The 16,207-nt window shown below is 32.6% G+C and overlaps 1 protein-coding gene across 1 annotated transcript in view; it reads left to right on the forward strand.

Annotated features, from left to right (window-relative positions):
* LOC143385984 (A-kinase anchor protein 9-like) overlaps window positions 1–16,077 on the forward strand; it is a 59,943-nt gene extending 43,866 nt beyond the window's left edge. The window contains 6 exon segments of the mRNA XM_077107909.1: window positions 9,577–9,676; window positions 10,799–10,891; window positions 11,650–12,006; window positions 13,680–13,883; window positions 15,321–15,464; window positions 15,955–16,077. Of these exon segments, the coding sequence (XP_076964024.1) occupies window positions 9,577–9,676; window positions 10,799–10,891; window positions 11,650–12,006; window positions 13,680–13,883; window positions 15,321–15,464; window positions 15,955–16,077 (1,021 nt within the window).
* The last annotated feature ends 130 nt before the right edge of the window (window positions 16,078–16,207 follow it).

A 16,207-nucleotide genomic window follows, 5' to 3' on the forward strand; every position in this document is an offset into this window, starting at 1 on the left:
CTATTTACTTAAAACTTCATTCAGCAGTATTTGTAGCTTAGTAACAATGATAGTATCATCTGGAATGGTTATTTTAAGAATAAAATATAACTTTAACAAAGAGATAGGATGTAACATTTTTTAAGAAATAAGAGCAGGAGATAATTCTGTATTTGAAATGTGTGAAATAAATGTTGGTATAAACCAAAGACATTTTATTATAGGAATTTTACTTATACTTTTTTAAAGATGTTATTATTAATCTATTTTCTGAATTAAAATAGGTCAGGTAGTAGACATTTACTTGTTTATTCTATGCCTAGGCTTTGATATGTTGATGTGGTGAGTACTTAAATAGTCTAAGTATGATCATTCCACTATGACTTGAATATACTCCATTTGATTGTCTAATGCTCAAATTCATCATGTCCCAAATAGAACCCTGATCTATGAGGAGAGAAGAAATGATCTTCAATTACCACTATGTATGTTTTCTTGGATCAGGATCTTCTAAAATTTGCTCCTTCTGTAGCCATCTTCATCCATCATGACTCCTTTCTGTCATAACTCTCTGCCATTCTATGAAAAAAATCTTGTTTTCTTTTTAACCTTCAAAGTACATCACAACTGTGCCACTCCTTACTGCTCCACTGGTCCCTGCCATTGTTTTGTGTTTCACCTGGATTACTCAACTTCTGTTTACAGTCTATTCTCTATATAGTCAACACAAGTGCCAGAACCTTTGCTTTTATAATTTCAGTTACATCATGTTACTCTAATCCTTTTCTGCTCTTTACAGTCTCACTAGTCCTGAGGACCATGACATCTTTGACTTTCATTTCCTACTGACTTTCTTATCACTTACTGTTCTCAAACCATATAATCCCATGGGGTTGGGGTTGGAGCTCAGCGGTAAAGCGCTTGCCTGGCTTGTGTGAGGTCCTGGGTTTAATTCTCAGCACCACATATCAATAAATAAAGTAAAGGTCCATTGACAACTAAAAACAATTTTAAAAGATTAAAAAAAAACCTCATACATCCACACTGTGATCCTCAATTATATCACATATCAGTACGCTTCTGCTTTAGGGATTGATTGGCTTTTTCTTCTACCTCGAATGATTATTCTGCAGGTATTTGTATGCCCATACCCTCATCCCCTTTGGATGTTTACTTAGATGTCATGTTCCTACATAAATTAAAATCATCCCCAAAGAGTCTGTGTCTTACTTTTCTACTTCATTTTTTCTTAAAATTATTTGTTTTATATGTACGAATACATTATAATCATTGTGTGTGTGCATGTATATGTGTATATAAATAATGTATGTATGTAATTTATGTATCCAAATATATATAAATTTAGAGGAAATATTGTTTCATTTTGTTTGTTTTCAATTAAAGAATTTAAGCCTTTTTAAAAAACATTTTTATTAGTTGTTATTTTATTTATTTATTTATTTACATGCAGTGCTAAGAATTGAACCCAGTGCCTCATACACACTAGGCAAGTACTTTACCACTGAGCCACAAACCCAGCCTAGGAATTTAAGCTTATCGTTGTCTATTTAAGTCACTGATGTATTCTAAATCCACATGATTTCTAAATACTAATCTTGCCTTATTGTTATAAGATTAGACATTTTAAGAAAACATTGTTACAAAGTAGTGAATGCTTATATAACAATACAGAATTCGGACATACATACCAAAAGATATGTGGGTAGATAAAATTAAAATTAAACTGATTGTAAGTTAAAATTAAACTAACTGTAAGTTAAGAACCTTCTGTTTCCTGTTGCCACACTTCATTTCCAATATAAGCAATCATTGTTACTTTTGATATGTATTCTTTCAGACATTTTCCTATTTATATAGACATATATGTTAAAACAGGCTTTTAATGCAAGTGAGAATTTACAAGCTTTTTTAACTCAGTAATATATCTTAGGTATATCTTTATATATATACATACATACATGCACACACACACACACACACACACACACACACACATATATATATATATATATATATATATATATATATATATATATATATATATATAATTTTTTTTGTATCAGGGATTGAATTCAGGGGCTCTTTACCATCAAGCCACATCCTCATCCCTCTTCTTTTTTTTTCAGAACTACTGTTTTTATTTAAAATAACTCATGTTCAGATCTACCACATACCAGTTGGGTAATGTTAGACAAATCAATTTTTTTTTAATTAATTTTTATTGTAGGTTGTTCAAAACATTACATAGTTCTTGATATATCATATTTCACACTTTGATTCTAGACAAATCAATTTTAATGAACTATTATTTCTATATATGTAGTTTCAATAACTAATTATTATTTTTTAGTTCTAACTATTTTTTTCTCCTAACTAGTTATCTAAGACAGTAGGATGCATTTTGACATATCATACATAAATGAAGTATAACTTCTCATTCTTTGGTTGTGCATGATGTAGAATATGTGATGTAATCATATATGTACTTGGGGTAATAATTTCTGATTCATTGTACTATCCTTTCTTCCCTCATAACCCTCCCCTCCCCTCATGCCCTTTGTCTAATCCAAAATATGTTTATTCTTCCCTACCCCCCCAGCCCATTGTGAATTAGTATCTGCATATCAGACAAAATATTCAGTCTTTGGTTCTTTGGAATTGGCTTATTTAGCTTAGCATGATATTCTCCAGGTCCATCCATTTGCCACCAAATGCCATAATTTCATTCTTCTTTAAGGCTGAGTAATACTTCATTGGGAAGATATATATCACACTTTCTTTATCCATTCATCTGTTGAAGGACACCTGGGTTGGTTCCGTAGTTTAGCTATTGTGAATTTAGCTGCTATAAACATGATGTGGCTGCATCACTGTATTATGCTTATTTAAAGCCCTTTGAGTATAAACCTAGGAGTGGGATAACTGGGTCAAATGGTGGTTCCATTCCACATTTTCTTATGAATCTCCATGCTGCTTTCTATAGTAGTTGCATCAATTTGCAGTCCCACCAGCAATGTATGAGTGTACCTTTACCCCCACATGCTTGCCAACATTTATTGTTGCATATTTTTTCTTTTTCTTTTTTTGTGGTGCTTAGTAATGAACTAGGGCCTTGGTCATGTGAGGCAAGCAGTCTACCAAGTGAGCTATGTCCCTAGGCCTGTTGCTCGTATTCTTGATAGTTGCCATTCTAACTGGAGTGAGATAGAATCTCATTGGAGTTTTGATTTGCATTTCTCTAATTGCTAGAGATGTTGAATGTATTTTCACATATTTGTTGATCAATTGTATGTCTTCTGTGAAGTGTCTGTTCAGTTCCTTAGCCCATTTATTGATTGGTTTGTTTTTCTGGTGTTTTTATTGTTTTTTAATTTTTTTTAGTTGTTGATGAAACTTTATTTTTTAAATTTATTTATGTGTGGTGCTGAGAATCAAACCCTAGGTCCCTCACACATGCCAGGCAAGCACTCTACCACTGAGCCACAACCCCAGCCCCTGTTGTTAAGTTTCTTGAGTTTTTTATATATCCTGGGGATTAATGCTCTGAGGTGTATGTGTGGTAAAGGTTTTCTCCCATTCGGTAGGCACTCTTCATGTTATTGATTGTTTGATGTGAAGAACCATTTTAGTTTGAATCTTTTTATTGATTCTTGCTTATAGTTCTTGTGCTCTAGAAATCTTGTTAAGGAGGTCAGTTCCTAAGCTGAGATGGTAGAGTTTGGACCTACTTTTTCTTCTGTTAAATGCATGGTCTCTGTTCTAGTGCCTAAATCCTTGATCCACTTTGAGTTGAGTTTTGTGCAAGATTAGAGATAGAGGTTTAATTGCATTTTGCTTCATGTGGATTTTCAGTTTTCCCAGCACCATTTGTTGAATAGGCTATCTTTTCTCCAGTGAGTATTTTTGTTACCTTTGTCTAGTATGAGATAACTGTATTTATATGGGTTTGTCTCTATGTCTTCTATTCTGTATCATTGGTCTATGTGTCTGTTTTGGTGCCAGTGTCATCCCATTGTTTTTTGTTGTTGCTGTTATGGCTCTGTAGTATAATTTAAGTTCTGGTATTATGATGCCTCTTGCTTCACTTTTCTTCCTAAGGATTGTTTTGGCTATTCTGGGTCTCTTTTTTCCAAACGAATTTCATGATTGCTTTTTCTAGTTTTACAAAGAATGTCATTGGAATTTTAATAGGAATTGCATCAAATCTATATAATGCTTTTGGTAGTATGGCCATTTTGACAATGTTAATTCTACCTATCCAAGAATATGGGATATTTCCATCTTCTAAGGTCTTCAGTTTTTTTCTTTAGTTTTCTGTAGATTTCACTGTAGAGGTCTTTCACCTCTTTTGTTAGATTGATTCCAAATATTCTATTTTATTTTTTTACGCTATTGTGAATGGGGTAGTTTTCCTAATTTCTTTTTCAGTGGCTTTATCACTGATATATAGGAATGCATTTGATGTATAATTGTTAATTTTATATCCTACTACTTTGCTGAATTTCATTCATTAATTCTAGAAGTTTTCTGGTGAATTTTTTAGGTCTTCTAAATATAGAATCATATTGTCGGCAAATAGTAATAATTTGAGTTCTTTTTCTATTCGTATCCCTTTAATTTCTTTCTTCTGTCTACTTGCCCTGGCTAGTTTCCAGGATTATATCGAATAAAAGTGGTAAAAAAAAAAAGGGTATTCTTGTCTTACTACAGTTCGTAGATGGAATGCCTTCAGTTTTTCTCCATTTAGAATGATTTTGGTCTTGGGTTTAGCATGTATAGCTTTTACAGTGTTGAGATTTGTTTCTACTATCGCTAGTTTTTCTAGTATTTTAAACATTAAAGGGTGCTTTATTTTGTCAAATGCTTTTTGTGCTCCAATTGAAATGATCATATGATTCTTCTTGAAGTCTATTGATGTGATGAATTACATTTATTTATTTCTGTATGTTGAACCAACCTTGAATCCCACTTGAATATGATGCACTATTGTTTTAGTCAGCTTTTTTATTTCTGTTACTAAAAGATCTGACCAGAACAATTTTAAGAGAGGAAAAGGACTCATGGTGTTATTTGAGGGCTCATCGTGTTTAGACGTCTTAGTCCATAGAAGGCCAGCTCCATCCCTTGGGCTTTGAGGTAAGGCAGAACATCTGGAAGAAGAGTGTGACAGAGGGAAGGAGTTCACATAGTGATCAGGAAACAGAGTCAGAGACTTCACTCTCCAGATACAAAATATATACCCCATATAGAGACTCCACTCTCCATATAAAAAATGTATACTCCATAGCCATCCCCCCAATTCCCATCTCCTCCAGCCATACCCTGCCACTTCTTTTAATTCCTATCGGGGATTAATTCACTGATTAGGTTAGTCATTTCTCTTCTGAATCTTCTTGCATTGTCTTATGTGAACTTTTGGGGGATACTTCACAACCAAAACATAACAACTATATTTTTAATGTTTTTATATGTGAGTTGCCAGAATTGTATACAGAAGTTTTGCATCTATGTTCATTAGGGATATTGGTCTGAAGTTATCTTTCCTTGATGTGTCTTTGATTTTGATATCAGGTGATACTAGCTTCATAGAATGAGTTTGGAAGAGTTCCCTCCTTTTCTGTTTCATGAAATAGTTTGAGGCTTATTGGTATTAATTCATCAAAGGTCTTGTAGTACTGGGTAAGAATCTTTTTCATCCTGGGCGTTATTAAATGGTTGGCTTTTGATGCCTTCTTCTATTTTATTGCTTGAAATTGATCTGTTTAAATTGTGTATGTCCTCCTAATTCCATTTGAGTAGCTCATTTGTCTCTAGAAATTTGTTGATGTCTTTAAATTTTTCATTTTTATTGGAGTATAAATTTTCAAAATAGCTTCTGATTCTCTACTGTATTTCAACAGTATCTGTTGTAATATTTTTTGTGATTATGAATTTTAGTGATTTGAGTTTTCTGTCTTCATTAGCAGTATGAAATGTCTTCTTTGTCCCTTCTGATTAACTTTTGGCTTGAAGTACACTTTATCTGACATGGGTATAGAAACCCCTGTTTGTTTATTCAGTCCATGTGAGTGATATGTTTTTTCCCGTCCTTTCATTTTCACTGTGTGGATGTCTTTGCTTATGAGGTGAGTCTCTTGGAGACAACAGATTTTTGGGTTTTGTTTTTTTAATCCAATCTGCCAATCTATGTCTTTTGGGTTTATTAGTTTAGACCATTAACATTATTTTTGAGATATGATTTGTGTTCCCAGTCATTTTAGGTTATTTCTACTTTTTTCTTTGAATTAATTTCTCCTTTGATTGATTATTCCTTTTGTATGGCTCCTCCCTTTGTTGATTTTTGACTTTTTTTTCCATCTTCATGGAATATTTTGTTGATAATGTTTTATAGCACAGATTTTCTAGTTATGAATTCTTTTAACTTTTTTTTATTATGGAAGGTTTTTTTTCATCTTTAAATCTGAAGTTTTATTTTGTTAGATATAAAATTCTTGGTTGGCATCCATCTTCTTCAGAACTAGGTATATATTATTCCAGGACCTCCTGGCTTTGAGGGTCTGGGTTGAAAAATCACCTGAGATCCTAATTAGTTTCCCTCTATATATAATCTGATATTTTTTCTCTCATAGCCTTTAAAATTCAATCATTATTTTCTATATTTGACCTTTTTTTAATGATGTGTCTTGATGTGGGTCTGTTGTGATCTTGTACATTTGAGGTCCTCTTGTATTTGATTTTCCATTTCATTCTTCAGATTTTGGAAATTTTTTCATATTATTTCATTGAAAAACTGGGCATTCCTTTGGTTTGTATCTCTATGCCTTCACCTATCCCGATAAATCTTAATTTGGTCTTGTTATTTCATCATTCTTGGAAGTTCTGTTCATGGTTTCTTACCATCTTCCCTGTGTAGTCAACTTTATTTTCAAAATTATATATTTTGTCTTCATTGCCTGAGGTTCTGTCTTCCAAATGGTCTAGTCTATTGATAATAATTTCCATTGAATTTTTAATTGGTTTATTGATTGTTTCATTTTGAGGATTTCTGGGGTTGTTGTTGTTGTTGTTGTAATTTTCTGAGAATCTCTGCCTCTGCAATGATCTTTTACCTCCTCAAATTTATCTCTGATTTTATTCCCTATATCATTCTTTATGTACCAGGTCAGTCTAATATGTACTTTCTAAATTCCTTTTCTACATTTCTTTTACTGTGTTGTCTATGGGTTTAATTATTGGATCATCTTGGTTTGTTTGGGCCACTTTGTTCCATTGTTTTCTCATGTTGTTCTTATGTCTGTCCTTCTAGCAGTGTGGATTTCAAGCAGTACAGTGTCTACCCTGTAGATTAATAGTGTCCCTGAAGATTTCTAGTACCTCGCCTTTATGGAAGAGACAAATAATAACTGCACCCAATACAAATAATATACAGCCTTAAACCAAATAGCTCCTATTAAGGCATCCACAGTTTTATTCCATTAAACTGAAATGATGTGTTCAATTATTGTCTACAATATAAACATTAAGTTTGCAAAAAAGTTTACAGTTTCCATTGGTGGACAAAGAGAGAACAAAAGTCATGTAGGGTGTGATGTTTATGAGGAAGGATCAGAAAAGATAGTAGTTAAAAAATTATAGGAAGAATGAAGGGAGGACTTAATAGAGGTTGGGTGTTAGCAAGAGAAAAGTGAGAAAGAGAATACAAGGAAACAGATAAATGAGAGGGGAATATATATATAATTTTTTAAAAGAAAATAATAACAAAACTGTAATGTACTATTCAGATATCCCAGTCCTCAATAAAATGATCCATGAAAAATACTTGGTTTCAAAAATGGTAGACATGTGAGAGAAGAAAAAAAAGGAATCTGGATGAAAAATTGAACACTTTTTTCCATTACAGTTCAAGTTTCTCAGCTTCTCTTCTGAGCAGTTAGGTATGTTGTCTGGAATTTGATGTTAGCTCTACCCTCAGGGTAGTTAGGGTTGCTAGGGTGAGAGTGTTAGTCCTGGAAGCGGAACTACTAGAGCCAAGGTGTAGGCTTAGGTATGTTCCAATCTCTTCACTGCGTGCCTATTGGTCTGAAGATTTTAAGTCATCACACCTCCAAGGCTCAGCAATTGTCTGTCCACATTGGAAGACCGTACCTCGGGAATCTCCTTTAGGTTCTACACATGTGATGTAGGAATCTGTTCTTAGCCCACAACTTTGCTTGCAGACCCCATGAACCCTGGTCGTCATTTGGTCTCCAAACTTGATCTCTTTCTTTGCCTGTCCTTTCAAATTCACAGTCAGGCACTTCTCTTCCAGCCAGTACTGCAAGCAGCTGATTGGATGGGGAGGGGAAAGCCAGGTGGGTTTCCTTGATCAGTATTCTCCTGTGTAAATGTCCCTCCATGCTTGATTTTCTCCGGTCACTTTGGAACACTCTCTATCACACAGCATGGGTTTGCCTTGCACATTTTTGGGGCCAGACTTCGATCTGCCAATAATTGACTCACCTAACTTCAGGCCCCCCAGCCACTGCTTCACAAGGGTTCTTTCTGCTGTCCTCCATGCATGCCGCCAAGAAAGCTGGTGGCTTCCCTCCTGTACACACATGCTGTGCAGCACAGCTTACTGATTTTTGTTGTTGTTGTTGTTGTTGTTTGAGCAGTATCTCTGAGCTCTTAAGCTCTCCATACCGCAAAACACCTCTGTTTTCCTAGGACTGGGGGTTCCTTTATTGCTTTACTACATTCACATAGGGATTATTCTGGTTTGTACTTCCAGCTATTTTACAGCTCTGGAGCTGGGGATCTTTCCCCCTTATTTTATTATACAGGATCTCTTGAGTCCATGATCTGTTTTGAGTATCCAGTATTAAATTCCAGTTAAGTCCTTTCTAGTTCTGGACCATTCACCCATCTTATTGAAAAAAGTGACCTTTTTGCTTTTCTTGGTTCACTCCACAGATCTGTCAGGGAAGCAAATACTTTATTCAGCCATCTTCCTGCATTTCCAACCTTTTTTTTTTTTTTTTTTTGAAAGAGAGTCTCACTAAATTGCTAAGGCTCATCCTGAATTTTTGATCCTCCTGCCTCAACCTCCCAAATTTCTGGAGTTGCAAGCACACACCACTGTACCTGGCTCTTTTAATATATTAATCCAATATAATCTATTCTATATTATTATATGTTTTGTGTCTGTAATTTAGATATCCATGATATATGAATAATATGTATCATATATCTTAGGTATATAAGTAGTGTGTAGTATCAGTGTATATAGTATGTTATGTACACTGTTGCTATATAAGCATATCTAAGATGTTATTTTTAAAAGAATTATTAAATTTTTTTTTTACATAATAAATTTTTTATCATACATTTATACTGAAATTCATTAAATGACATAATATTCATTGTTACTTTTAATTGGAAAACTTAGTCAAAAATGTTTTAAGTTACAATACTTGTAACCCTGGGGGAACTATCATTTTTGTCTCCCCACTGCCTCAGTACACGTTATACATGGTAGAAACTTTGGATAAAACACACAACACTAATTTTTTTATATACTTTTTAATTTATATTTAGCTTCTCTGTTGATTCAGTGGTAATTAAAGAATCTGATGTACAGAAATCAGTAGTACATCCTGGAAGTTGTCTAAAAAAGAATATTGATCATGCAATAGAGGTATGTTATTTTTAATCTTCATTTTTAAACAGTTATGTACACTGATACTTTTTCTTACTATCAATTTTATGTCTTCAGTTTTGTAATTATGTAGTAAATATTTGGCTAAGATTAAGCATAAATCATGAGGATAATACCTTATGTAAAAGATCCAGAATGTCTATAGAAATATTTTTCATAGCATAGGAAAAACACAGAGAAAGTTAAATTTGAGAATTTTCCTCCCCTGTTACAGTTTAAATTTTTTCTTTGTAACATTTCTTTATGAACTGTGTAACAAATCAGCTTCAGTACCATGGCCAACATAATCTTTTCTTCCCATTATGGAAGCGGAGGGTATCTTCAGAATGGTGTATAGGATTCCCTAAAATCCAAGGTGCTGGGGCTGGAATAATGGATCAGGCCACCTTCCAACAGAAATAATGATAGAAAAACGCTTTTTTTACCGTGCTTGCCACTGAACCACTCTCTGCCTGTCCTCGACATTGTATTATTCAAAACTTTTTTCAACCCCCAACTGCATCTTCATCTTCACTAAATAATTCTAAATTCTAGTAAAAATTAAAATCACTGACTATTGCCCATTCTCATTCTGGATATTAAGAAGAGATATGAGCCACACTCATCCCTTATTAAATGTCTGTTGGATGAAATTCAAATAATTGGTAAATAAACAAATACTTTCATGTTGACTGTATATCTACATTTCTAAAAGAAGATTTATTTTTTTAATTGATAAAAATAATTTGTATGTGGAAAATTGTGTTCTTTTAATAAATACCAAGAAGAAAATTTGCTCATGATTTCATTATCAAACATAGCCATTTGTTAACATTTTACCTATGTCTTATTAATTATATTTAAGTATCTTTAACCCACCCTAGAATTTATGCTAATAATTACAGATATGTAAATATATTTCTCTCTTTGCATCTTTAAGTTTATACTAAGTGTAATTATTTTGTAGGATTATTAGATTAAATGTTTTTAGTTAAAGATAACTGAAATTTATTTTTATTTGAAAGTGTCCAAAAATAGTGATATTTTTGGAATATTGACTACATCCTTAAAATTAATGGTATAAAATCAGTGTAAATTGTCATATTTCACCCTTCAATTTAGTTTTCTAAGGAATGTGGAATGAAACAAGAAACAAACATGGTTAAATTTTTGGAAAAACAATACCAAGAAAGATTAGAAGAAGAAATAGCTAAGGTAAGTTTATAGTTTATCTGCAAGGTTTTCTTGGTTTATAGATTTTCTTGATCTTTGAACTGTCAAAAAAAGCATGGATTTTATTGATGGTATGTACTTTGTTTTTATTTGTAAGTTTCATATATATTCCATCAAACAGTTGTGTAACAGCATCAACTATAATTGCTGCTTCATAGAATGTTTTGCGGTGCTTTTCATTGAAAAGAACATTTTTTCTTGATATAGAATAGTAATTACAATTTTTCAGAATGCCACAAGTTTTTATATATGTGTTACATTGCAAATAGTTACCTTGTGAAGGAGTTTGGCATTCTAAAAATGAGGGAAAAGTTATGAAGAGAAAAAGTAGTTGTATTACCCTGATAAATTATTGTAATGTTAGATAATAACTACAGATACTGATGGAGGATTGTCACAGAACATTATCACTCATAGCCAAGTGAATTTTCTTGGAAGGAAGAAATGTAAAGACTTTTATTTTTTTTTTTTATTTTTGTAGTGAGCATTTATTGATGTTATAGTTAGAAAAGTTTTGCTTGTTTTATTTTAAAAGGCAGGCAGTAAAACACTTTGATGTTAAATTTATTGAAAAATAGCCTATCTCTGTATCATTTTATCAGAGGATTTATTTTTGTTTTTAAAACTATGAGGCCAGGCTTTTTTCTAATTCATATAATTTTGAGTAATGACCCACTTTTTAAATCCAGCTGGTATTTATAAATCTAATCCTTTTTTGTTTGTTTGATTGATTTCTTTAGGTCATTGTGTCAATGAGCGTTGCATTTGCTCAACAAACTGAACTATCTAGACTATCAAAGGGAAAAGAAAATACTATGTCATCAAAACAAGCACTTACTTTCTGTCAGCAAAATGAAAAACATTATTTTAATGAAATGAAATTATCTCAGGATCAAATTAATCTTCAGACCTCTGATGCATTGGACATGAAATTTAAAGAAGAATTTAAGCCACTTAGTAAAGAGTTAGGAGAAGATGGAGAAGTTCTATTACCAAACAGTGATCATCTTGATGATATAACAGAATCAGAGGTCCACCAACTAACTATTTCAGAAGAAATGTTCTCCAAAGACAAAACATTTATAGTTAGCGAATCTGTAAGTATGCTTCTTTGAATATAAAAAAAGAAAAACTTATAATAATATCTTCAGTTTAAAACAGTAGCAATAATGCTGATTAATAGAGAATGAAAGTATGAAGTCCAGTCTTGACTTTAATGTATTTTATTAATTATAAGGTATTTGATTAAGTGAAACAATATTGGTGTGAAGTATAAAATAAATCAGGTCATAGTATTCTTGGTTGTCTTATGGACATAGTACATGTTAAGTTCTCATTGTAAATTATACCTGTGTTAGTATTATTTAAACTAATTGAAGATTAATTATATTATAACTAGGTAATACCTGTGGCCAAATGATTTGCTCAATTAAATGTAAGAACATAAAAGGAAATTGCTACGAATTCAAGAAGACAATTCAAAGTATCTTATTATCTCTATACTAATTCTTTTTTCTTGTTAGTTGAGGATCTGTTACCCCAACGAATTGCAGCCTTTATTAGAAAACAATAAATTCTATTTCTTTTAAAATTATCTGAATTTCAAATTTATTTTATGTGTTCACGATAGATATATCTTGTTCAGAGGAGTATTCAAATAAAACTGTCAGCTTTTTATGTAATGCAAAACTTGTGAAATGTTTATGAAAACTAATTTAGCTATAGCTGTTCAAGGCAGAATGATTTTAATTAGTATCTTAAGGGATTGAAGTATTCATAGAACCTATTGACTTGTCATGAGTGTGAGAAACTCATAAATGTAAAGCATTTATTTCCAAATAAAATTTATTATAATTTTTCTTTGAATAAGCAGTTTTCTATAATACGGTGATGACCAATGAATAAAAATTAAATAGGCAAAATTCCTTATATTTTGTGAACTTAATTTTTAAAAATATTTTTCTAGTTGTATATGGACATAATACCTTTATTTTATTTGTTTATTTTTATGTGGTTCCCAGGATTGAACCCAGTGCCTCATGCATGCTAGGCAAGCGCTCTACTACTGAGGCACAACCCTGGCCCTATAAACTTTGCGTGTGTGTGTGTGTGTGTATTTGTTGTTGTTTATATTATTTCCCCATTATAAAATATCAAGAGATATAAAGGAGTTATAACTTTATTAAGAGAAGGGGCTAGAGATGTAGCTTGGTGGTAGAGCACTTGCCCAGCATGTGTGAGGCCCTGGGATCAATCTCTAGTATGGGCGGAAAAAAAAGTGGATGGGGTGGGGGTTGGAGGGGGTGGATAAAGAATCTTGAGTATTTCGTTTTTCTCTGTTAGAATTAGATTTTAGCTAAACTATCTTGTAAGTAGCTGTTTCCTTTTGGAAAATAACATGTATGGTGGTAATAAATTAACTTCATGTTGTTTTGGAATTATAAATAAGAAAAATACTTTTTTAAAAAAGTGATTTATGGGCTGGGGTTGTGGCTCAGTGGTAGAGTGCTTGCCTTGCATGGGTGAGACACTAGGTTTGATCCTCAGCACCACATAAAATAAATGAAAAAAGGTATTATGTTCATCTACAACTAAAAAAGAATTTTTTTTAAAAAGTGATTTATGCTTTTGTTTAATAATAAAACTAAAACTCAGATGCTTTATGTTGTTAATAGAATTGTTTTCATATTCAGTTAAAGTATCAGTGCTGACTAATTACCACAAAATATGTTATGATTGAGTTTTTTGCTTGTGTTTTTTCCTATCAAAGATTCATGGTAAGATGTTGACATCAAGCATGGATGCTTCTAGACAAATGATGTCAAATGAAGAACAGTTGGAAGATATGAGGCAAGAACTTGTACGACAGTATGAAGAACATCAACAGGCCACAGAACTGTTGAGGCAGGCACACATGAGACACATGGAGCAGCTACAAGAAGAGATTAAGAGACTTAATAGACAGTTAGCCCAGGTATGGAACTTTAGAGTCTCTTTTCTCCTCAATTGAAATAATGGTATTTTTTATGTGGCTTTTTTTTAAGTCAAAATTATTTTTCCTAGATACAAATAAATTACAAATACTTAACATCAGGAAGTTCCTGGGATCAACTTTAGACCTTGTTAGGCACACCTAACTCAACTGATATAATGTGCATTATCATTTTATTTAACTGCCTTTCAGGCACTGGAAATGTGACTACAATATAAATTTAAAAATTCTATTGACCATACATAGCTAAAGCACTTTGAGAGTTTTGGAAATATTATACTGAGGTACTTGAGTATACAGTTGCTGTCATTTACTTTTTCAATGTTCATTTGTAGTTCTGTGAGTCTATCAATTACCATCTCCAAGGTTTATCTTTAGCTATCTTTTTTTTTTTAAAGAAAGAGTGAGAGAGTGAGAGAAAGAGAGAGAATTTTTTAATATTTATTTTTTTTTAGTTCTCGGCGGACACAGCATCTTTGTTTGTATGTGGTGCTGAGGATCGAACCCGGGCCTCACGCATGCCAGGCAAGCGCGCTACCGCTTGAGCCACATCCCCAGCCCATCTTTAGCTATCTTTAATCCATCTTTTTAATCATGAATGGAAATCTTCTGAAGTAATCTGTTTCTAGAACTCTCTCAGAGGACACATCTCTTGTTGATTAGAGAAATTCAAATTTATATAACATTCTTTTCTAAATTTAAATATCTCATGGTATTTGGGAGCTATATTCTTATCAACTGCTATATAAAATATACTCACAAAATTATTGCAGAAAAGCAAGAAATATTTGCATGAAAGTTCTTATGAAAACAAATTTATTGAATTTAATTTTGAAAACTAAAACGTGTATTTTTTAAATATAAAATAATAGGGAAATTGATATTTGAGAATAAAATATATCATTTGAAAAATCAGTTTTGTGGGGCTGGGGATGTGGCTCAGGCGGTAGCGCGCTCGCCTGGCATGCGTGTGGCCCGGGTTCGATCCTCAGCACCACATACAAAGATGTTGGGTCCGCCGAGAACTAAAAAATAAATATTAAAAAAAAAATTCTCTCTCTTTCTCTCTCTCTCTCTCTCTCTCTCTCTCCTTTAAAAAAAAAGAAAAATCAGTTTTTCTTTTCTTCATTGCATTTTGTGAATTTATTCTTCTAAAATTTCAATGCAAAAATTGACAGAGAAAATATTACTCGAACTATACAAACTCCTGAATATTTAAGTTTAAATAACTTTTTTTCTAAAGTTGCGAATTTTGCATTGAACTTCATATGTGCCTTTTAATCCCTAATAATGAAATATGAATCATAAGGTAGAAACAAGGTCTCTTGGTCCCAAGGGGTTAAAAGAAATCTGCTTGATGTTTCTGCTTTTTACCTCTATCGCAATCAATATTCTTCCATGACCTCTTTTCTTATTTAGAGATCCTCATTAAATAACAAAAACCTGGTTTCAGAAAGAGAAAGGGTGCTTTTAGAAGAGTTGGTAGCACTAAAGCAGCTGTCTTTTGCTGGAAGAGAGAAGCTGTGTTGTGAGCTGCGCAGCAGCAGTACGCAAACACAGGTAGTATTGACTTTGGTGCATTTAGGAACAGTAGATCAACAATGCAGTAGGATTTGTTTGTCTTTGTTGTTGATTGGTGACGTATTTTTATAGTTACTGAGCTTAACATATTGGTGATCACTTAGATGTAAGGTAGGTGGAGTCAAAATGCCTTGCTTTCTGTTTAAGATAATTTGAATTTGGCATTGCTGTAGGAGAAACTGTTCTACCAAGGAGCAACCTTTATTGACAACCCTTATTGCCACACTATATAGAGTATATTAGTTTGAAGCCATTAAAACATTTTTCATCTCTACACTTGAATATTTTATCCTTTTCTTGATACTGCTGATCTCTTGATAAATTGTAGTTAAATATTATTTCAAGCACTTTCTGGTTCACATCATACCAGTACAGAAGAATGATATGCTGTTTTTAAGATGACAGGTTTTCTTTCTGTCTTGTCCTCTCTGCCGTTGCACAAACTTAAACAAAATGAAAATGAAAACCAAAGGGAAATTGAGAACAGACATTGAAAGAAAAGGAAATGGACATAAAACCTGAAGATGTACCTCCTGATAGTCTGTCCAGTGAAAGCTATACAAAATGTGTATTTTTTCAGTGCAAAGTCAATTAAAATGGTTGTTAAACTGTAATAAACTTTATTCATCCTGATTTTTATCTTGTATATGTGTATTTTCTTAAAATGTCAATCAGTTATTAACTTGCATTGCCTCAAAGAAACTTTTTAAACCAGAAAATTAAGT

The sequence above is a fragment of the Callospermophilus lateralis genome (genome assembly GCF_048772815.1).
Source record: "Callospermophilus lateralis isolate mCalLat2 chromosome 11 unlocalized genomic scaffold, mCalLat2.hap1 SUPER_11_unloc_3, whole genome shotgun sequence".
NCBI classification, from domain to species: domain Eukaryota; kingdom Metazoa; phylum Chordata; class Mammalia; order Rodentia; family Sciuridae; genus Callospermophilus; species Callospermophilus lateralis.